Source organism: Dipodomys ordii, unplaced genomic scaffold (assembly GCF_000151885.1).
Source record: "Dipodomys ordii isolate 6190 unplaced genomic scaffold, Dord_2.0 Scaffold63, whole genome shotgun sequence".
Classification (NCBI taxonomy): domain Eukaryota; kingdom Metazoa; phylum Chordata; class Mammalia; order Rodentia; family Heteromyidae; genus Dipodomys; species Dipodomys ordii.
In genome coordinates this window covers 3,331,672-3,354,245 of record NW_012267279.1, presented here as the reverse complement: position 1 = coordinate 3,354,245, position 22,574 = coordinate 3,331,672, and the positions used below count along the sequence as shown (strand labels likewise).

The following is a 22,574-nucleotide window of genomic DNA, read 5'->3' as shown; positions in this document are numbered from 1 at the left end:
AGACACCAAAAATATGAATGGACAGGCCTTGCTAATTTCCTTCCAGTTTGTTTCCTATAGGTTTCACAGTAATCCTTGATTACTGGTCTTGATCAAGCATGGCTTCAAAAAATCAAATGAAATTTCAAAACCAAAAATTTTAAATTCCCATTCACAGTACACAGTTCGGTTGGTGCCAAGAATCTCAATCAGGTTCCCAGTGCCATTAGTTGCATTTGAATGGTTGTATGATCTGCTTTGTGTTTGCCTGCCCATAGGATTGTGAAAATATGCCTGCCAAAAGTATATAGTTCTCCCAAATCAAGGTAAAAGTTAATGTGCTTAATCTGAATGTTAAAACAAAATTTTTAGACTTGAAAGGCAGAATATCTTCAATAGAAGTTGGGTAGCATTATGGGAAAGATGAATCAGTCACCCACATGATGGTACTGAACCCTATTGCATTCCGAGCATTTGCAGATTTTCCTTAACAGCAGTCTCTTGGAACCACATGCCTACAGATACCAATGGTCCACTGTGCATGCTTTTCATCCAGTCATACTGCATAAATTGGCCATTGTTTTCATGAAATGTAAGCATAGAGTCCACAGTTTAACCTGGGTCTAGGGTCTTCATGCCATGTAAAACTGATTAAAGAATTTAGTTGTGCTTCTTTCTTCAGAACCTTCTTTTTGTTATAGTGTATCAGCCTGGAACTTTTACAAATTTTTTTTGGGGGGTGGGAGGTCAGTCATGGGGCTTGAACTCTGGGTCTAGGCACTGTCCCTCAACTCTTCAACTCAAAGTGAGAGCTCTACCATTTGAACCACAGTGCCACTTCCGATTATCTGGTGGTTTATTGGAGATAAGAGTTTCACAGACTTTCCTTGCCCTAGCTGGCTTTGAACAACAATCTTCAGATCTCAGCCTCCTAGTAGCTAGGATTACAGGTGTGAGCCACCAGCACCTGGCCTTTTACAACTTTTGTTTAGGAGAAGATGCTATTTTCTCTCTGGTACAATGTATGGGACCCAAGGGAGAGGATTTGCTAGCTGCTGTGTCTCTTCTAGTACCTAGCTCACAAAAAGAACGAGAAAGTGATTACAAGGGAAGAAAGGAATGGAACATATTCAACACATTTGTATTCTAAGGCAAAGGAATAAAAATTTAACTCATTAGTCAATGTAATCTTGAAATCTGTAAAAAGTGTGTTGCCATTGAAATGTTTGAATATTGAAAGGACTGAAAAAAACAAAAGCATTTTAATTTGGTGATAATATGTAAGATAGATGTTTCAAAACATCACATCTATCCCTCCTCCCCTGCTAACCCAACATAGCTCTTATGTGCTTTTTTTTTTTTTCCTAGTCCTAGGGCTTGAACTCAAGGCCTGGGCACTATCCCTGAGCTTGAGCTTCTTTTAATCAAGGCTAGCACTCTACCACTTGAGCCATAGCACCACTTCTGGCTTTTCCTGTTTATGTGCTTCTGAGGAATTGAACCCAGGGCTTCATGTATGCTAGGCAAGCACTCTACCACTAAGCCAGCTCTCTGTGTGCTTTTTGGTGTATTACACACTTTAAATTTTGAAATAGTTTGACTCACAAGAAATTGTTAAAATGATACAGTGAGTTCTCTTTACGTACTTGCCTCCTATGGTAATAGCCTACATTACTACAGAACGGGGTCACAAGCAATGTCCTTGATGTAGTACTATAACTCAGACAAACCTAACTCAGACATAGTCAGATTTACATTCACTATTCTTTCTGTTTTTGTTTTTTTTGTCAGTTGTAGGGCTTGAACTCTGGGCCTCGGTGCTGTCCCTGACCTCTTCAGCTCAAGGCTAACAGCACTGTACCACTTGAGCCACATCACCACTTCTGGCTTTTTCTGTTTATGTGGTACTGAGGAATTGAATCCATTGCCTCATGTATTCTACGCAAGCACTCTACCACTGAGCCACATTCCCAGTCAACATGCACTTTTTTGGGGGGGAGGGTGTGAAATTCTAAAAAAATTTTATCAAGTGCATCTAATTTTTGAAAGTTAATATTTTCAAAAAATCCTCTTTAATAATATTCTGCTGGCTTCTGACCTTCCATAATTAACTTGGATAAAGTAAATTTGTTTGTTCTGAATTGATGTTTCTTGTAGGCAAGTAGCCTTTCCTTTCTACAGATAAGATACTTTAAAATTATATATATATATACATATATATATCAATAGATAAATATAGGTATCTCACACACACACACACACACACACACACACACACACACACACACACACACAAACTGGCTCAAGTGGTACAATGCCTGGCATGAGCAAGAAATTCCATAGAGAGCATGAGGTCCTGAGTTAAAACCCTGGAACAGTGTGTGTGTGTGTGTGTGTGTGTGTGTGTGTGTGTGTGTGTGTGGTGTGTGTATTTTTGTTGGTTAATTGGACATAAGCATCTCTTGGACTTTTGTATCCGAGCTAGCCTCAAACCAAGAACCTCAGGTCTCAGCCTTCTGAGTACCTAGGATTATAGGCATAAGTAATTCCAGTTTGCTTCACCAATATTAACTAATATTATTTACTTGGTCTAATTTTATTTTAAAACTAGTACATGATATTATTTCTTCCCATTGGTCATTTTTCTACTTAGCAATCTGTTATATCCTTCTCAATAGCAAAATAAACCTATAAGAGTGTTTAAATAGAGTTCTAAAGTGTTTTCTTGGAATGCTTAGCCCTACTAATTGTATTTTTACTAAGTAATTTCTAAATTGGGAAGCCTGGTGGGTGGGAAGTGGATTCACTAATCCTTTTTCCTTTCTGACTTCTAACTTTTCAAGATATTCTGCTAGGCATATTATTTTACTAAAAGCCCACTTTGTCTTTATATATTATAGGACCTAATCAACTTTAAGTGACTTATACTTTTTTCAAAATCAAATATCTAAGTTAAAAATTTTATGGTTTCATACCTGAAGCTGTGCTATAATATAGATACTGACCTCTGTGTGCTCAGCACTGTTATATATCTACATATTGCTGATGTTTAAGGTAGTAATTGATGGTTTATATTAAAATGCAGTGGCAGCTGAAGAAAAACCAAAGTCAATCAGAATGTCTTTGACATTTCTTACAGGTATTAAGTTCTGTTCGCACAGAATGGGAGCCACTGGATGTTTGCTTTCTCACCAAACAGCCTTATCAGGTGGTCACAGTGGAACACTCTGTCAGCGTAGACCACGAGCCCATGGCTGACAGCTGCATCTATGAATGTGTTCGGAACAAAATTCATTGTGTATCAGTCACTAGAATACCACTAAGATCGAAGGCCATTAGCTGCTGTAGGAGTGTTACTGAAGACAAACTGATTCTGGGCTGTGAAGATTCTTCACTAATTCTTTATGAAACTCATCATGGAGTGACTCTGTTGGCCCAGGCTGAACTTTTGCCTTCATTAATAAGCTGCCACCCAAGTGGTGCCATTCTGCTAGTTGGCAGCAACCAAGGGGAACTGCAAATTTTTGATATGGCTCTATCCCCTATTAACATCCAGCTCTTGGCTGAAGACCACTTACCCAGGGTGACTTTGCAATTCAGCAAGTTATTTGATGTTTCCAGCAGCCTTGTTCAGATGCAGTGGATAGCCCCTCCAGCTGTTTCTCAGAAGCTTGAAAGTGGAAATGTCTATGACCTTCTCTTTCTTAGGTTGGACAGAGGACCCCTGGGTGTGCTTTTGTTTAAACTCGGTAAGTCAAGGAAATTGGTGAATACAGTGTTTATGATGATGGCATCACTGAGGAAATACGACTATTCTTGGAAAGTAGATTTTCTATTTGCCGTCCCTAAAAATGGTTGGCTTTCAAACACTTCCTGTAATTTCCTCAAAAAAGCTCTGTGGCTAACTTTCCAATGACCTACTAAAATAGTCCTAAAAAGTGAATAAAAATAGAGTTTTTTACAAGGTATTTTCTATATCCATTGACAACTTATGTGTTTTTGGAATGTAATACTTTTTCTATCATGACTGTCTTAGATGATCTGTGTTTCTTGTTTCCCAGGTTAGCAGTTAACAAGTAAATGCTTTAAAGAATCATATTTACTTAGAATTTGCTAAAGATCTCTATTGTAATTTTTTGTTTGCCATAGGGAAAAATATCCAAAAGGATTTACCAATATCTCTAAAATTATATATTAATATAGCTTATTTCAATCAAGAAACCTTTTTGATTAGTCTATATTAATTGTAAAAAGGGGCTTCATTCTAATATGTTCATATATGCATATATAATATAATATTTCTACACATACAATCTTTGATAAAATTCACTTCCCAAAAAATTTAAAATGAAAATTTTTCTGATGATTCATCTGTTCTTTGTAGCTTTCCATTACTAATACATCCTGAAAGAGCACTGACTACTTTAGGTAGTTTTGTATAATTTAACATTCTTGAGAGAACTTAAGTTTAAAATTTTGTTAAATTAGTTCATATTACAGTTTCTTGAAAAGATAGAAAAATGAAAACATTTTTTAAACCTCCTATAAGATTTGGCTATGTGATGCAAAGTTTATTTTTTAAAGGTATTGTAGAAGATTCACAGCATTCGAGTGTTTGTTAAATAACTTTCAGTGTAATTTTATTTGTGTTTACTTGTCTCTGAAATTGAAGATATGAAATAAATCTGGTGAAAATGACCTGATTAACCTGCAAGGCAAGGCATATATATATATATATATATATATATATATATATATATATATATATGTATGTATATATATATATAATGGGAGTTCTGTGCCCCTTCTACAAAATAAGAATGCAGCTAAATTTTCTAGTCAGTAAGTAAATATTGCTCAAAGAATACTTCAAATCTCATTTATTATGAGATAATGCAGTTATACTTTGCCCAACTACATGTTTAACAGTTGTATGTCTCCATACACAACACTAATTAAAGTGGATGTTTGATGTTTTGCATGTCTGTTAAAACACACACTCTTCTCTGTGTCTCTTGTCTTGCTACATAGATCTCTCTTTCTCTCTCTCTCTCTCTCACCCTTTAAATTACTCAGTTACCTGTCAAACAGAAGGCTGTCTGCCCACGTAGACCTAGTTTTTCTTCAGCCCTCCCTTGTGGGCCTACTCACAACAGCTTTGCAAAAAGCACAGCTTTCTCTTCCTATCTCTAGCACATTTGCCTTCTTACTAAAGTAAACAGGCTCTCAGTGGAGGGATTTAGAGGGCTTCCTGCTAATTGCCAGCTTGTAAACTTAATTGGACTGTCTCCCTGGGCACTGTTCCTAAATCAATTAGGCAATGAGTTGGCTGTCACCTCTTTTTCCCAAGAAGGTCTCTTGGAAGCGGATTATCCAATAGAAGACGAGCATTCAAATAAAAAGGTGATAACTTCTGCAACTGACATTTATCATTTAAATTTTCTTTTCAGTATGACTCTTAAGTTTTTTAGGATAGAGAAATTGTATAGTCCTAAGGTTCTTTAAAGGATCTAAACATAGAATTTATAAGGATTTTTAAAGCTTTAGTTCTCATTATTAATGTATTATAAGATTAATAATATTTAAATCAAATTGTTTTTCCTGGGAAGAGTAGACTCCTTGAAATAGTAGATTCCAACTAGCAATCTTTTAAAAAGAAAACTCAGTTTTAAAGAACAGATTTTTCTTATGATCTGCTACTAAATACATCCAAAAATTAATATACTTCTTGAATTAACACAGAGCTGATTCTGGGCATCCATGTGGCATTTTCATGTATAATTCAAGTTGCTGCATATGTAAACAGGTAGTTGCATGTGCAGTTTCCCCACTAGGAGCATTTATGAGATTCTTTTTCAGATACTTGTTATGCAAGCCTTTGGAAAATCTGACATGAAAGGTGTAGCTTATGATTTAAAATTGTAAAGACAGATCATAGATCATAGTTTAAAATAGAATGCTGTCATATGTAAACGTGGCAGTGGCTGATGCCAACATGCGAAGATCTTTGGATCTTGACTCCTAGATTAGGTCAGTTAGTGTAGAGTTGAAGGAAAACGGTTCCAAGGGTAGAGTTTCCCTCTTAATCTTTTCTTTTCTTTCTTTTTTTTTGTCGGTTATGGGCCTGAACTCTGGGCCCTCAGCTGTCCCTCAGCTCTTCAGCTCAAGGCTAACACTCTACCACTTTAGCCACTGCTCCACTTCCTGCGTGGTTTATTGGAGATAAGAGTCTCACAGACTTTCCTGCCCGGGCTGGCTTTGAACCGCGATCCTCAGATCTCAGCCTTCTGAGTAGCTAGGATTACAGGCATGAGCCGCCAGGGTCCTACTCCCACTTAATCCTTATAGTAACTGCATAAAATTTTTTGAATATTAAAAGTCCATCTTCACTATTATTGGAAGTTTCTGTCCTCAGGAAGCAGCTAGAATTCTCATCTTCCTACAGGAAGCCAAGAAATTTTACCTTATGTAGAGCATTAAATACAGAATGTCTTTATGTGGCAGTCATTATTCCATACTTTTCACATACATAGACCGAGGGTAAAGAGGAAGAAGGGCCCTTAATTATACTACTAAGGTATTAAAGCGCCTCTACTCTCACTGGAACGTTTTCCAACTCTCACTGCTCTCTTTAAACTCACATAACCAGCTCCATCTTCTCTCAGCAGAGTAGCTCATGTCTTAATTGGCCCTTCATTAAGTATCTGTTTAATGCAGGTATCCAGCCATCTAACCATTTACCTACATGCACTTGCGTATTTCCCTCCCAATCCCAAGGAAAGGGAATCTCTCCTTTTGTCCTGGAGTAGTTACTTCCCTGCATCCACTGTAGATCTCATAATATCCTCTTTTATGTTTTTACTTTATCATTCTTCCTCATTCCGAGTCTTATTAAATTAGCAGATAAACAAGCCAAAGCTTCACCAGGTAAACAAACAACTCTTTCTTTTTGTTTTGTTTGGCAACACCAGAGATTGATTTTAGGGCCATACACTTATTTTGTAGGTACTTTGTCGCTAGAAGGACCCTAGCCCTTCTTTGATTTATTTTTTGGCTAGAGTCTTGTGTTCTTGTCTGGGGCTAACTTCAGACTGCAGTTCTTTTACCTATCCCTCTCAGTAGTTGGGACTACAGATAGATGTATATTACTATCACCCAGTTTATATGTTGAGATAGGGATCTTTTTTTTTGTATCTTATCTGGCTTCAAACTGCAGTCCTCTTGAACTTTGCTTCCCCAGTACCTAGGAGTACAAGCATAAGCCCAAAAAACACTTCCAAGTGGTTTCCTCATTATTGATCAAATGATTGCTTTTCATAGCCATCATTGATATAATAGTAAGCATCAACTTTCTCTACTTCTTCACTTCTCATTCACTCCTCATTGTGTTCTGGTTTGTGTCTGCAGTGTTCTCTGGGGCTGCCCTAGGGAAGATTTATGGGGTGGTTTCCTACATGATAATTATATTCCTTGTTCCTTTATGACTTTTCAGAACTGGCTGATTGCTGACTACCTCCACTGTCATAGAACCCTCATGGCATTTGCTTTTCTGACCCCAGATTCAGCTTTACATTACTTCTTTATACTCTTCTGACTGCTCATGAAGATGCTGGGTCTCCAAGATTCTGTTTTTTTTTTCTTTTTTTCTTTTTTTAGCTGTGTTTCATTTTATTGAAGGGGGAGGCATGTTTACTTTTAGTCCTTATCTTTCCTCTTATCCTGGGTATGCTCAGCTAGAAATCCTTCATCCACTGCAGTCCCTTGATCATGAACTTTGCAGCCTCCAGAACCATGAGCTGGGAAAACTTCCACTGTGTATAATTGACATTGTCTGTGATACTCAGTTACACTAGCGTGAAATGATTTAACCATTATCCCATCTCTGACTCCAGCCCAGACCACTCCGGATCCTGCATCTACACATTCACCTGGCTTGCTAGGTACTGCCTCAGACTCTTTCTATATAGACATGAAATCATCTTTCTCCACAGACTGGCTTTTCCACTTGTCCTCTCCATTTTGGCGGATTTTACAATCACAGAGATGGAACCTCTGAGTAAAAACATTAAACATCATGGTACATACCCATAATTTGAGCATTGGAGAGTCTAGGGCAGGAAGACTAAGCCCAGCCTGGGCTACATAGTGAAATCCTTTCTCAGAAAAAAACCAGAAATGTCATCATCACCCTAATGTCCATGGCCAAATTCCATCATTTTCCTTTTAAATACTGCTCAGACATCTTAATTCAATCTCACTTGACCTGACCTCTCCTATTTTATCATGACCAAGTAGAGGTCTTCTCTTTACACTCTTCTACCTTCTAGTTTTCCGCCCATGCCCTACATAGCTTGCACACTGCACCAGAGAGACCATCCTAACTGTGGTCTTGGATTCTCCAGCTTGAACCACTTCACTTGTGGAACAGCTTTTGTCACCTCCCCAGCTGTGCTACATCAATGTAGCTTTCCAACCATGGCATGCCTTCTCCTACTTGCTCTGTCCATGGTGATGGTAATTGTTTACCATCTGCCTGGAGTGACCCTATAGGGCTCTCATGGAGTCTGCACAGCTGGGGAAAGGCTAAATGTTCAAGTGGTAATGCTAAAAAGAGATCATTAAAGCTAACATTCTCCCTGTCCTAGAATTTTGAAAATCACAGGAATGTATGTCTATGTTTGCTTTTCTGTCACTCTCTAAAAAGCAAAGAGGATGATTTTTCTTTTAGGAACTTTGTAAAAGAATATTCTCTTCAAAACGTATTTCCGATGAGCTGTTTTAACATTATACTTACCTAAGTGGTAACTGATGGTGGTTTGTTGTTGGATAGAAATGTGAGATACTTTATTAGATGCTTCATCAATAAAAAATAATTATAAGAAATATTTAGACTTAACTTATTTTTCTTTTACCAGATCTAATAAGGAATATAGATGTAAATACAGGTCCTACTATATTTTACTCAGGGGTTTCTTTTTTCTTTTTCTTTTTGGTAGGTTGTGGGGCTTGAACTCTGGGCTTGGGCACTGTCCCTGCACTCTTCAACTCGAGTGCTCTACTGCTTGAGCCACAGCGCCACTTCTAGTTTTTCTAGTGGTTTACTGGAGATAAGAGTCTCACGGAGTTTCCTGCCCAGGCTGGTTTTGAACTGTGATCCTCAGATCTCAGCGTCCTGAGTAATTAGGATTACAGGCGTGAGCCACCCATGCCTGGCTCAGGGATTTTTTTTTTTTTTTGGTCCAGTTGTGGGGCCTGAACTCTGGGCCTGGGCACTGTCCCTCAGCTCTTTAGCTCAAGGCTAGCACTCTACCACTTGAGCCACAGAGCCACTTCCAGCTTTTTTTTCTTTTATGTGGTGTTGAGGAATCGAACCCAGGGCCTCATGCATGCAAGGCAAGCGCTCTACCACGAGCCACCTTCCCAGCCCATGGCTCAGGGATTTTTTAAACATGTGGTTTATATTTATCTTTATTCTTTTTCTATAAATGATTTTATTTAAATAATGCAGTCACCCTTTACTGCTTTATTTATTTACATGAAATATTGCCTGTAACAGTTATAAAGATCATACTCATTGCCTTTTGATATATTGTCTTGATTGTTGTCATTTAAATACATAAATAATAAAAAAGAATAGAGTCTATAACACAAATTTGTAAGAAAATATACCAGATTTTTAAAGTAAAAAAAGGGGATTTTATATCATTTGAAGTGAACTTTTATTCCAGGTAAAATTTTACCTTTTTTTCACACTAGAATGATACTGGATTTTACAATCAAGTTTTTGGGATATAAGCTGCACAAATAAAATACAAAAATTTAAATACACAGCTTAACATACACTTCATGAGTGCCGCTGCAATCGAGACATTGAACATGCCCTTGTCCCAAGAAATTCTCCAAAACCTTTTGTAAATCCTCGCCTCTTTCAAAGCTGCTTTGTCACTACAGATTAGGTTTGTTTTATATAGCATTTTATGGAAACAATCATATAGTTGATACTCTTATTCACTCACTATTAATCCCTGAGAATCTTCCATTACCGTGCATCTATAATTTTTTTCCTTTATGTTACTGACCAGCAGCCTTTTATATGGATATACTATAGTTTTATCTTTTTACACATTTATGGGCAGGTGGGCTATTGCCAAGTTTGAGCTGAAGGACTAAGTACAGTACGTACCTTCGTGTCTTGTGCACAAAACTGTATAGAAACATTTTTATTTCTCTTGGGCAAAACAGAAGCAGTGTTAGCCCATTACCTACTTTAGGAGAAACTTAATGATTTGCTGTTGCTTGTTTAGTGTTCTGGGTACACTAAAAAAGTGTGTATACTTTGCTATTGCTCAGTGAAATGCTTTATACTATCAGGTCAAATTTGATAGTGTTTTTCAAGTATTATACATTGTGGGGGGGGGGCGTGTACGTGTGCATGTGAGCACACACATGTGCATGTACATGCCAATACTGGGGCTTGAACTCAGGGCCTGGCTGCTGTCCCTGAAGGCTGGCACTCTACCACTTGAGCCACAGCTCCACTTCTGACTTTTGGTGGTTAATTGTAAATAGAAGTCTCACAGACTTTTCCTCCCCAAACTGGCTTCCAATTGCTATTCTCAGATCAGTGGCTAGGATTACATGCATCGGCCACTCAGTGCACAGCCTGTACATTTTTCTGATTGTCTGTTTATATGTTCTCTTGCTTCTAGAAAGAAATACTGAAATTTCCAACTATAATTGTATATTTTCTTTCTTTCTTTTTTTAGGTCTCTGTCAGTTTTTACTTTATTATTTCAAAGCTTTGTTAGTAAATATATGCAAAGATTTTTATGTTTCTTCATTACTTTTGGTTCATTTTTTAGCATTATAGGTTACTTTGTTTTTTATCTCAGCCTTTAAAAGTATCTTTCCTATTGTTTTTCTGGGCCTGTAAAATTTCAGGTGCAAAGTCTGTAATCATTTATATCTTTGTATTCATATCTCCGTACATCCTTTCTTTTTCCTATTTTTAAAAAAGTTTCTTTTTTCATCATCATTGAACTATTATACTCTAGTTAGCTTTTTTTTTTTTTTTGTCAACAGATCATTTCTTTCTCTTGGTCCTTGTAAAAGCGCTGCTTTTGATACAAATAGAGTCAGTAGTATTCAGGTATTTTCATTTTCCTTCAAAGTTCCTGCACATTAATACCTACTGCCAAGGAGCCACCTGATTTATGAGGACTTCCAGGGCTTCACTGCAGGCTCGTGAGGCTTTTGGAGAGTCACATTTGTTGATTCTACCAACACAAAAAGAACCATAAAGTTTTACTACTTAGTATAGTTAGGGCAATTCCCCAGATTCCCTGTCAAGTTGAGTCCTGTTAGATACAGCGCAAGTTTTTATTCTGATCTGACTTGAAGTTAGTATAGAAAATTTCAGCATCTTTTGTGTGAACTAATATATTTTTTAATCTTAAACCATAAATATTCCAGTTAAATGATGATGACAGTAATAAAAACAAGAATTATAGTAATGTTTTATAATATTTTATAGCTTACAAAGTAATTTCACAGACATTTTCTCATTTAGCTTTATGATTATTTGAACTGAGAAGTTTTTGTAGACTTGCTCAAGTGAGTAAACATGGCTGAAGGAGGAAAAGCAATTTTATAGCCAGCCATTTATAAAAGATGAAAAAACAAAATTAAGCAGAAAGGTGCTTAAAAGCCCCAGTACTTATTGTGTTTAATACAGGGAAATTGTTAGTCTCAAATGAGATCAGCCTTTTAAAAGACAATAAAATAAAATCAGAACAGAGTGCCTTTCTCTGAACTTTTTTTTTCTCCTTTGTGTACTTGGTCCTCTAAGATTGAAAGTGGATTTTCTTTTATTTTGAAAGGATAGAAAAGTGTACAGTAGTGTACCAAAGTATTTTATAGCAAATAATAGTTGTCAAGGGGCTCAGTTCCATATGCCAAGCACTTATCCAATAAATGATGATGGTTATTTTCCTTATGGGAAAATTAACTTTGTTTTGTTACTCTGCTTAGTATTTTAAAACAAAAAATAAAGAAACAGGTTCACCTGGTTTTACACTTTGTAACAGGCATCCTCACTCGAGGACAGCTGGCCCCCATGGACATCATCTTCCAGTATATTCACTATGATGAGATCTGCAAGGCAATAAACATCCTGAGCAGCATGAACTGGGACACTCTGGGCCAGCAGTGCTTTATCAGCATGACCGCCATTGTGAATCATCTTCTCAGACAAAAGCTCACTCCACAGAGAGAAGGTCAGCTTGAATGTGTTTCATAAGTGGGCTTTGTATATACATGGCGTGCATTTATAAATCAGACTTTTTAGAATGCCTTTGGGTTACATTACTAGAGACTGGAGGACAAAAATGCTAATACTCTATTAAAATGGAAAGGATCAGATATCAAATAATTATTCCAATATAGTACTTACTATGTGGTATTTGTCTACATAAAGAACAACTTTTCTGTATATTCTTGTGTTGGAATTCACAACACATTGTACAGTTCAGTCTGAGCTGTGTGGAACATGCTTATATTTCAACCTTTGATCAGAAATTTCATGTACTCTTTGGGATTTGTTAGACAAAGGCCCCAAACAAAGGTTTTTATTCCTCCTCAGCATTAGACATCAATATTTTTTCCCTCACACCTAAGTCCACTCACTGTCCCAACAGTAGTTCTTAACACTCACTCTGTGTGTGTGTGTGTGTGTGTATATGAGAGAGAGAGAAAGCGCTGTAACCCAGGTTGCTCCTTCTTGTTTTCATTCGTTGTCTTATACTTTTGACACACCTTACCTCTCCCTTCTACCTGCTTGGATTTCTCCTCTCCTCCTTTACTCAATAGGTAATGTTGCCCAGAGCTATTGTTTAAATGAGAGAAAAAAAAAGAAAAAAGAAAAATATGTCACACACAACAATAAAAAGAAAGCATTCATTGGCTAATTATTTAGTATATATTTTATGAGGTACTCATTTACATAATGTAAATATGCCAGAATATTCTGGCTTTGCATCTTTATTTCAACTCTTTGAAGTTAGTGTTAATGTTAATGTTGGGAAATCATGGCCATCAAAAAGCTGTTTCTAGGGAGTTTATAAACTAAGGAAACCAAGTTATATGTCAAAAGGTCCTAACTGGAGAATGTTTTCTTTCTTACTATTTTCTGTGAATTTGTATAGATTTTCCTCACTCATTTTTATTATATTTCCAAAATTTTAATCATATAGATAGAATTCTGCAGGTAACCTTCCTTTTAGTAATTTTAGGCAAGAATAATGTATATATATATATGTATATACATAGAATACAAGAATAATGTATATATATATATATATATATACATATATGCTCCTCCAGGAAATTATGAGTCTTGCCCTAACTCACAGAAGTCCCATAATAAATATTTACTTAATATGATTTGAATGGACTTTTTGGAAGTAGTCCAAACCCGTCTATGGAGATTCTAGTATTTCTACTCTAAAGAAATGCCCAACACAGTGCTTGGCCCTCAGTGGTACTAAATACTGGTTTTAAAAAAATTTAATTCACAAGATTTTATAGCACAAAGTATTACTACAATAGTTCTGCCTACAGAGTTTTCTCAAGTAACTATTACTGAGTATTGATATACTCTCAAGATTGAGCATGTACTATAAAATAAGAAGCAGTGCCCCTAAAGAAAGCCTATAGTGGAAGTGAAGGTGTGGCTCAAGTGGTAGAGCACCAGCCTTGAGCAAGTTAGCTAAGGGACAGCACTGAGTTCAAATTCCAATACTGGGGCAAAATAAAAAGGAGCGTATAGTGATACATACAGACTATTCAAGAGATCCTAAATTTACAGTTAAAGAAGAAATGCAGAGAAGATAAATTACCAAAATGTGTTTAGGACACTAGAAGATTGCTAACACCTTAGTGAATTTATGTTGTAAGATTACTGTGTTTCAAGAAAGATTATTAGGGAATACACAAATGGGCATTATCAGATTCTTGTCCTAATGAAAGAAATTTTCACAGAATGATATTGAGAGATAAGGAAGTAAAAAAGGCTTTTATGAAACTAGGCTATTAAAATGCTTGTATGATGCTGGGTTATCAGAAAAATGTATATTTTAACTTTATGCATAGATTTTCCCCCAAGTAACTGCAAAACACATTTCTAAAACATTCAGAATTCTTCTCTGTTGAGATTTATTCTATCTGAATCTAACAAATTTGACATGGTAATTTGTTTTCCTTTTTATTAGTGGAACCCAGCAAGCTCTTTTATTTGCAGCCGTGTTGTGGTTATCTTTGAGATCTTCATTTCTGCCTTAAACATCAAGCTGGGCTATCTAATGAAGCTGTAACTGTGCATGGAGTTAGGAGTATTCCATGTAGGCTCGAGCATTTCAGATGTACGAAACATGCTGTCAGGAAAACAAGCAATGGCAAGAGAATCTGGCTTGTGTTCACAATAGCATTGCTGTATGCAATTTTAATCTAAATTGACTGCTGCTTTAAAAGAAAATACCTCTCAAATTCATCTTACTTTATTGTCTAGATTTGAGATTTGAGAAAGAAATTACTAACAGCTTAGCCAAGTTCATAGCAATTACTCTGATGAGGTATTTAATACTTCCAAACCCAAATATGCCTACAACTAAAGAGTTTTGATAAATAATGAATTGTTTATTCAACCAAGTACGGGTAGCATAAAAATAAGAGGAGTCTCACTGTGAACTGTAGTGTTCTCATACATACTCATATTCTCACCCTATGGTAATTACTTAACTTCCAGGTATTTCTGGGAGGAAGCACAGCCCCATAGGCAAGTCTCAGTAAAACTGTGAAGTAGACAAATGTGCCTTTCTCGTAATCCCTAGCCCCCTTCTTTTTCAAAACCTGTTTTCCAGTCCTTCTTTTCTCTCCCAGGGTATTAGCTTTCATACATGGACAAAACCAAGAATCTTGTTTCAGATAGGATTTACAAAAGATAGAGGGACTTTCACTGTTCTGTTAAAATTGGAAGATAGTTGTTTTTTAAAGAAATGCCTATATATAATACTGCCTACTTTTCATTTGTATTATTTAGAAAAAACTTTCTACTCTACTGATCTCACTTCCCCATGCAAAGAGGTTAGTTTTATACTTTCAGTTAAAGAGAGTAAATGTTGAGCACACTGTGAGTTGATTTCACTGGAAATACTAGTTCAAACTGTGTTTCTTTGATGAGTCACTGTTTTAATTACCCATTTGTGGTGAGAGGTTGGTTCATTATGGATTTCTTCAGTTTTGACAGCTATTTGTTGCTCAGAGTCATTGTCAGCTTTGCCTCAAGTGAAAGTTTATACACAGGTTTGTTTTTGTACCAGCTGTCATATTTTAATTTCATCTTTCCTGCAACAAGCTCACATTTCATCCAAGTTTGCAAAACCTGACTGACTGCAAACATGAGTATTCTGTTGTAATTGAAGGAGTTTCACTTGTTTTAGTGCTGCTATGTTTGAATTCCACAGCACAGCTTGAGGCAAGCCTTGGAACCTTCTATGCTCCAACAAGACCGCTTCTGGATACAACTATTTTGAAATATAGAGACCAAATCAGCAAGTACGCAAGGCGATTCTTCCACCACTTGCTCAGGTGAATGCTGTCATTAGCTTGCTTAGTGTCAGACTACCTGTTTCAGAAGCCGTCTTATTTACTGAGAGTATTCCATAATACGGGTATTTTCTGACAGTCCATCTCTGAAAAAGAAAAAAATCTTCTCGATATTTTTTACTTAATTTATTCTTGTTTTTCTTTTAAGGAAGTATTTGAATATTGCTCAGGGCTTTTTATATCAGTATTCTTTAATATACTTTCACCTTTGTTATAAAGATGGCAGCTATATGAGGTCAATATCAAGTTTTAACTGAATTTTGTTCCTAATGTTTGTATGGTAATTGAAGTTAACTATATGAATTTTTTCTATAAACCTCTGAGGGTATTATTCTTTTATTATTATTAAGTTTTTTATTGAGAAAATACCGTACAGAGGAGTTACAATTACATGAGCAAGATAATGAGTGCATTTCTTATCAAGCATTGTTGCCCTACTCCTTTGTTTCCCCCTTACCATCTCTACCACCACTTTCCCCTTCCCCTCCCCCCGCCAAAGTTGTCAAGTTCATTTTTCAACATAACATCTTGTACATCTTATTGCTGCAATGAGTCCACCTGTATCCTTATTTAAACAGTTTGTTTTTTCCCCTTTCACTCCCCAAATTATACCAACATCAAATACAGTGAAAACAGGGATTTAACTATATGAATTTTTTGTTATAAAACTCTGAGAGTATTATTCTTATAATTACCTCTCATACAGTGGGTCAGTTGCTAACTTCACTGTATCTTTTTTGCTTCAATGGGACAAAACAAAAAATGTTAAGGAATTGCTCTAAGAAAAATGCTGTTGAAAGACAAGTGTATATAGCATATTAAAAGAGGATGGGTTAAATAAATGGCTAGAAGGAAAATAAATGGTTGGATAGATAGAAAGATATATTAGGGATACATATAAATACCATGGTTTTATCAATAAAAACAAAGAAACGATAACAAAATTTAGAATAATCGGGAGTGAGTATAAAGAAATGTAATAAAATAGGCACATAGGATCCTTGAAGGCATTAATAATGTTCTATTTCTTATGATGAGTAGTATGTATCAGGGTTTATTGAAGGTATTACTGTGCTGGGTGCAGTAGCTTATACCTGTAATCCTAACTACTTGAGAGGCTGGATTGTTGTGCCAGACCAGCCCAGGCAAAACAAAAGTTTTTGAAATTCTATCTCAACAGCAAGAAGCTTGGGTACCATGGCACATGCCTGTCATCTCGGCGATGGCAGAAGTGTCAAATAGGATAAGAAACAAGACCCTAACCCAAAACAACAGTACAAAAGGGGCTGAAGTAGCACTCATTGGTAGAATAACTCCCCAGCAAGCACAAGGTCTGAGTTCAAGCCTTTGTACCACCAAAAAAAGTTTCTAGTATACTAGACTTTCTATCTGTAATCTTGTTATTTTTCTTCTCTCAAACAGCTTGGTAAAAAGGAGTATTGCCATTTGAAAAGCCGGTAAATGGCTTGGTTAGATCAAATGCCAAGTTACTGGTGGTAGCAGATCTTGAACTAGTTTTGAGCCCTCTCTTTACCCTTTCTTTAGAACCATTTATCAGTTATTGGTTTTTATAGTTTTTAGATGCTACCTGTAAAGTAGTTGGAACTTATCATCTACTCAGATTAGGCTAAATGATAAATAGGATTGGCCAGCCCCAAATTTTGGGGGGAAACCAGTTTAATCAAGGCTTCAGGAGGGTATACTATGTATAGATTTTCTTACGTTCTACTATTAATTTTCTGTATATAACACTTTGAACTCTATGCAGCAGGGAAGCCTCGGAAAACAGTATTTTTAGAAGCTGAGAGAAACATTCACTTATCTGTAATTGAATCTTGCCTTTTTATCTGAATGGTACTGGCATATTCCAAGAGATGCATCACCCTGAACAAGGCAGTCTTCCAGGAATGGGAATATGCCAAAAGTGTTGGGGTGGAGGTCATATTTATTTGAACTTGGGGTTTTGCTCTTTGCTCCTGTTGCTATTTTATTTTCTTTGGGGAAAATTAATGAGTTAACCTCTTGCCTGAAGAGCCCAAAAATGCCAAACAAGAATGCAAAAAAATCTTGGGAGCACACTCTTGATGGCCTCTCTAACTCTATGAAGTTATTTGAGTTTTGCCTAAGCATCCTGTTTTTGCAGCACCTAGGCTCTACCATACTCATGTTTTGCCTGTGTGCACTTTTATATTCATTGATTTTCTTTATGCAGTTTTCTATTTTTTGGATATACTTTGCTAATGTGACTATTGTTGCTATCATTATGATTAGACTTTAACTTTTCTACATAGTTACGTGTGGGATTGGATATTTTCCCCTGGGGTTATACTAGCCTTTTCATCTTGCTCTTTTTTAATGCTTTGCTGCTATTTCTGTTCTAATGAGTGTTTATTAGTTCTTCTTTTGATAGTAGGCCACACATATCATTATGGAAAAAGAAAAGTTAGTTTGGTGGATATTAAATCAGATGGCTTAAGGTGGAACCATTCTTTTTTTTTTAATCTACTGCCAAGTTCTGCTAAGGGAAGGTGAATGAACAAGACTTTTTGTGTGTTTGTGAAATGCTAGAATGATATTACTCCTTCTGCTTTGGCTATTCATTATTTTAATATTCTTTAAAAAATTATTGAGCGATAAAGTAAGTCCTAAGCAGCATAGAGTATAAGGGAATTTCTCATTTTAGATGATAGAGAGTATTTCCATGGCATTAGAGGCATGTCTAAGATTACTCACATGAGGCTTAGAATGCCTGAGTCTATACTAGATTATTTTGAGTAAGAAGAGTAAAATTTACACTCACTTTAATTTTCTTCAGCATATAAAGGGGTTTCAGACTAATTTTGGGACAATAGGCAGTATACCATGTAGGTTATTAAAGTATATGTTTTGTATATAATTTTGATTTTTTGTTGACTGAAAAACAGTTTACAGACATCTTTTTTATGCTCCTTGGCCTTATTATCTTTCACAAGTACAAAGAAATCTGAAACCCTCCAAATTCTAACAAATCTAAACTATGAATCTTAATTCTCATCTTTTCTTTCTGAAATCCTTTTGGATATGTTCAAAGTCATCAGTTTTTATAAGTGAACCCTAGAAATTTAAATCATTATTCCTAACATTAACGATAAGAAGTACTAGAAGCACAATCTTGATAGGGTAGCCAATACAGTGTTATTTATTTAATTTTAATTAATTTTATTTTATTTACTTAATTTAGTTTAATTACTCTGGAAGACACCTCAGAATGCAAATGTATGTTTGCCTAAACAGATTTAGAAGGCAGTTGTTCACTTATATCTGTGGTATTCAGTAGTCTTCTGGAAGCATGAAGTTTCTCAGACACAAACAGAAAACTATAATTGGAGTGTGTAAATGTGGATAAAATGAAAGGACAGGCAATGAAATGAGTGCCACCTACAAGTTTTTATTTATATATGTTATAAAGGCAATAATTCATTTACTTCTAAGGCCATTGTTTACTTTCATACAATGGTATTATGTGATTGTGGCACAGAGTCATACCTTTTTTTGATGGTGCTAAGGTTTTTCACTCAGGTTCTTGCAGTTGCTAGGCAGGAACTCTATCACTTGAACAACACTGCCAGCCCTATTTTACTTTGGTTATTTTTTGGTTAGGGATGCTATTTTCTGTCAAGAGCAGTTGATTATTTATGAAATAATTCACATTCTGTAAGAAGTTTTTAACCTAAATTTAGGTTGCTATCATTGAGCAAACAGTTAATTGACTCATCCCTAATGTGATGGCTGGGATGACTTCTCTTTGGTGAGACAAGTGATGTTAGCTGGTATTGATGATGGTGCTACGGGCAACTGCTTTTCTAGGTTTGTATTGGTTAATCGGGAGCATAGTCACTTCTTTGGAATGGTAAATGTTGAAAAGAACTACCCATAGCAATAACTTGTCCAGAACACAGGTGCATATTTCAATGTAGGAAATTCATCATTGCTCATGTAACATTTGTTGAATTAAAGCAGTATACCTAGCTTTTGACTTATCATTGAATGGTGTAGCAAGATGTTTACTTCTGTTTGTTTGCTTTTTACATCCTTGAATCTTTTACTAATTGCCTCAGTCAGTTCTGTACATTCGCCAGCATATGCACATGTCATGGAACACTTTTATCTTCTAGAGTAAGGAAATACAGTAGATTATTCCACAGCCTTATTTTGGCATCGTAAGAGTTAACATTTCAAAGCAAGGAGCTGAGGAGCTTGGCGGGACCCTGCATCTTGACCTTCAGCTTTGAGAAGTACTTGCCATGAACACTAGATCACATAACCAGTGGCTATCAATCCCAACAATTTCCCTTCATCTTAATGAAACTGCTTGACTTCACCTGTGGTTCATAATGTCTCATGAGCATATTCCTGTGACTCAGCCACCACACTTCACAGTGATATAGTAACAATCTGACTCAGAGTCAACATCACTTAGTAACTACTTTAAATGGTGGCTGTTAAACCCTCTGTTTTGGACAAAATTTATATATGATACTACTGTTAACATCTCATTGTTGTGCTGCAGTAGCTGTGCATAGAGAATTTCTTGGTGCATGATGCAGGGGCATAAAATTAAATCAATGGATCAAGACTTCAGCTCTTTTCTTTCTTTCTTTCTTTCTTTCTTTCTTTCTTTCTTTCTTTCTTTCTTTCTTTCTTTCTTTCTTTCTTCTTTTTTTTTTTTTGTCGCTTGGGCTTGAACTCTGGGTCTGGGCTCTGTCCCTAGTTTTCAGCTCAAAGCTAGTGCTCTATCACTTGAGCCACAGCGCCATTTCCAGTTTTCTGGTGGTTTATTGGAGATAAGAATCTCATGGACTTCCTTGCCCAGGCTGGCTTTGAACTGCAGTCCTCAGATCTTAGCTTCCTCAGTAGCTAGAATTACAAGCACCAGCGTCCGGCTGACTTTAGGTCTTTCTTTACAAATGAAGTTAACCTTTTTTTTGAGCCACCCATGACTATAGCTCTATCAGGAGTAAAGACGCCTACTTCCAATACGTAGTAATATTTTCAAATGTCTTCTCGAGTTTCTGCATTGAGAAAAACAAGTCTCACAAACAACTCCTTACCTCATTTAGTGTGCCTGGCTTCCAGGAACAATTCCTCTCCATTGTCAAACTGTGTAGTTATCCCATGAACATAAACAGCCAGGTGAATAGCATTTGTTATGCTCATTGTTTCTTCACAAGCCAGACAGAAAAACTGGTAATCTCGTGCAGAATCCTTCAGTGTTTTTCAATATCTTGTGCTAAGTTGGTAACCTGATCTGAACTGGTTCTCTGAGACAAACTAACATTCTGAAACAATTTTATTTTTGTGCTAACCACTCTGATGCAGCCACTGTGCATTCTTTCACCAACTCTCTCTTTACATGAGGGTGAAGGGTATGATAGAGAAGTCAAGTGTGGACTTGAGCTACTGGAACAATAGAGTTGACATTGGGAAGATTGATGAGACTATGGAAGAACAAGTATGTGGAAAAAAGATCAGGGGTTTGTTTTGGGACATGTTAAGTTTGAGTAAGCAATTCAGAAATGAGTTTTGTGCTAGAATTAAAGGAGGAAATTATATATCTTTAAAATGTTTATATTGGGAAAGTAGATCACTCAAAATTATTAAGCTATTCTGTTTTTTGGTGGAGGGAGGTACTGGGACTTGACCTTGGCCCCACACTGCCTCAGTTGGAGCTTTACTACATAAGCCATACATACAACCCTTTTCCCTTTAGTTATTGTTCAGATTGGGTCTTGTGGGTTTTTTGCCCTGACAGTCCTTAGACCGAAATCCTCCTATATACACCTTTTGTATTGCTCTGATTATAGGTATAAGATACCTTGCTTGGCCAAGCCATACTGTTTTGAAGAAATTAAAAAGTATTAGAAAATAAATTCAACCAGAGTAGAATGGAGGAAAGAAAACTGTTTAAAGTTTAATATTAGAAAAATAAATATTATAAGAAGACCCAGAAATGTATCCACAGACCTGTAGCCACCTAATTGATAAGCGAGCTAAAACACAGGATGGAAGAGATAGCATTTTCAACAAATGGTGCTGACAAAATTGGCCATACATATGCAGAAAACTGAAGCTAGATCCTTATATATCACCCTGTAGCAGAATCAATTCAAAATGGATCAGAAACTTCAATGTAAGATTAGATACCCTGAAAATATTACAGGAAGGGATATGGGAAACACTAGGACTTCTTGGTATGGGTCAAAACTTAAGCAAAGATCAAGAACTGGGATGGGAAGGTGGCTCAGTGGTAGAGTGTTTGTCTTGCATGCATGAGGCCCTGGGTTCAATTCCTCAGACCACATAAGCAGAAAAAGCCAGAAGTGGCACTGTGGCTCAAGTGGTAGAGTGCTAGCCTTGAACTGAAGAGCTGAGAGACAGGCACCTAAGCCCAGAGTTCAGGCCCCATGACTAACAAAAAAAAAAAAAAATCAAGAACCACAACAAATCAAAGATTCGATAACTGGAATTGCATCAAACTGAAGAGTTTCTCCATGGCAAAGGAGAGCTAGCAACATGAATAGAAAGGCCCCAGAATGGGAGAAGATCTTTACCAGCTGTGCATCAGACAAGGGCCTCATATCTAAAATATACTTAAAGCTCAAAAAATTAAACCCCCCCAAAACAACTCCTCAAAGAAAGAACAACCCAATTAATAAATGGGCTAAAGACTTAGAGACGTTTCCAGGAAGAAGAAGTAAGAATGGCCAAGACACACATGAAGAGATGTTCAGCATGTCTGGCCATAAAAGAAATGCAAATCAGCCAGGTGCTGGTGGCTCAAGCTTGTAATCTTGGCTATTCAAGAGGCTGAGATGTGAGGTTAGAAGCCAGCCCAGGCAGGAAACTCCATGAGATTCTTATCTCCAATAAACTACTCAAAAAAGGCCATAAGTGAT

At 36.5% G+C, this 22,574-nt stretch overlaps 1 protein-coding gene across 1 annotated transcript in view; it reads left to right on the top strand.

Annotated features, from left to right (window-relative positions):
- The window catches only part of Wdpcp (WD repeat containing planar cell polarity effector), a 252,700-nt gene that overhangs the window by 110,065 nt on the left and 120,061 nt on the right, over positions 1–22,574 (top strand). The window contains exons 10-12 of the mRNA XM_013022526.1: positions 3,119–3,728; positions 12,066–12,254; positions 15,498–15,621. Of these exons, the coding sequence (XP_012877980.1) occupies positions 3,119–3,728; positions 12,066–12,254; positions 15,498–15,621 (923 nt within the window). The remainder of the gene's footprint in view (positions 1–3,118; positions 3,729–12,065; positions 12,255–15,497; positions 15,622–22,574) is intronic.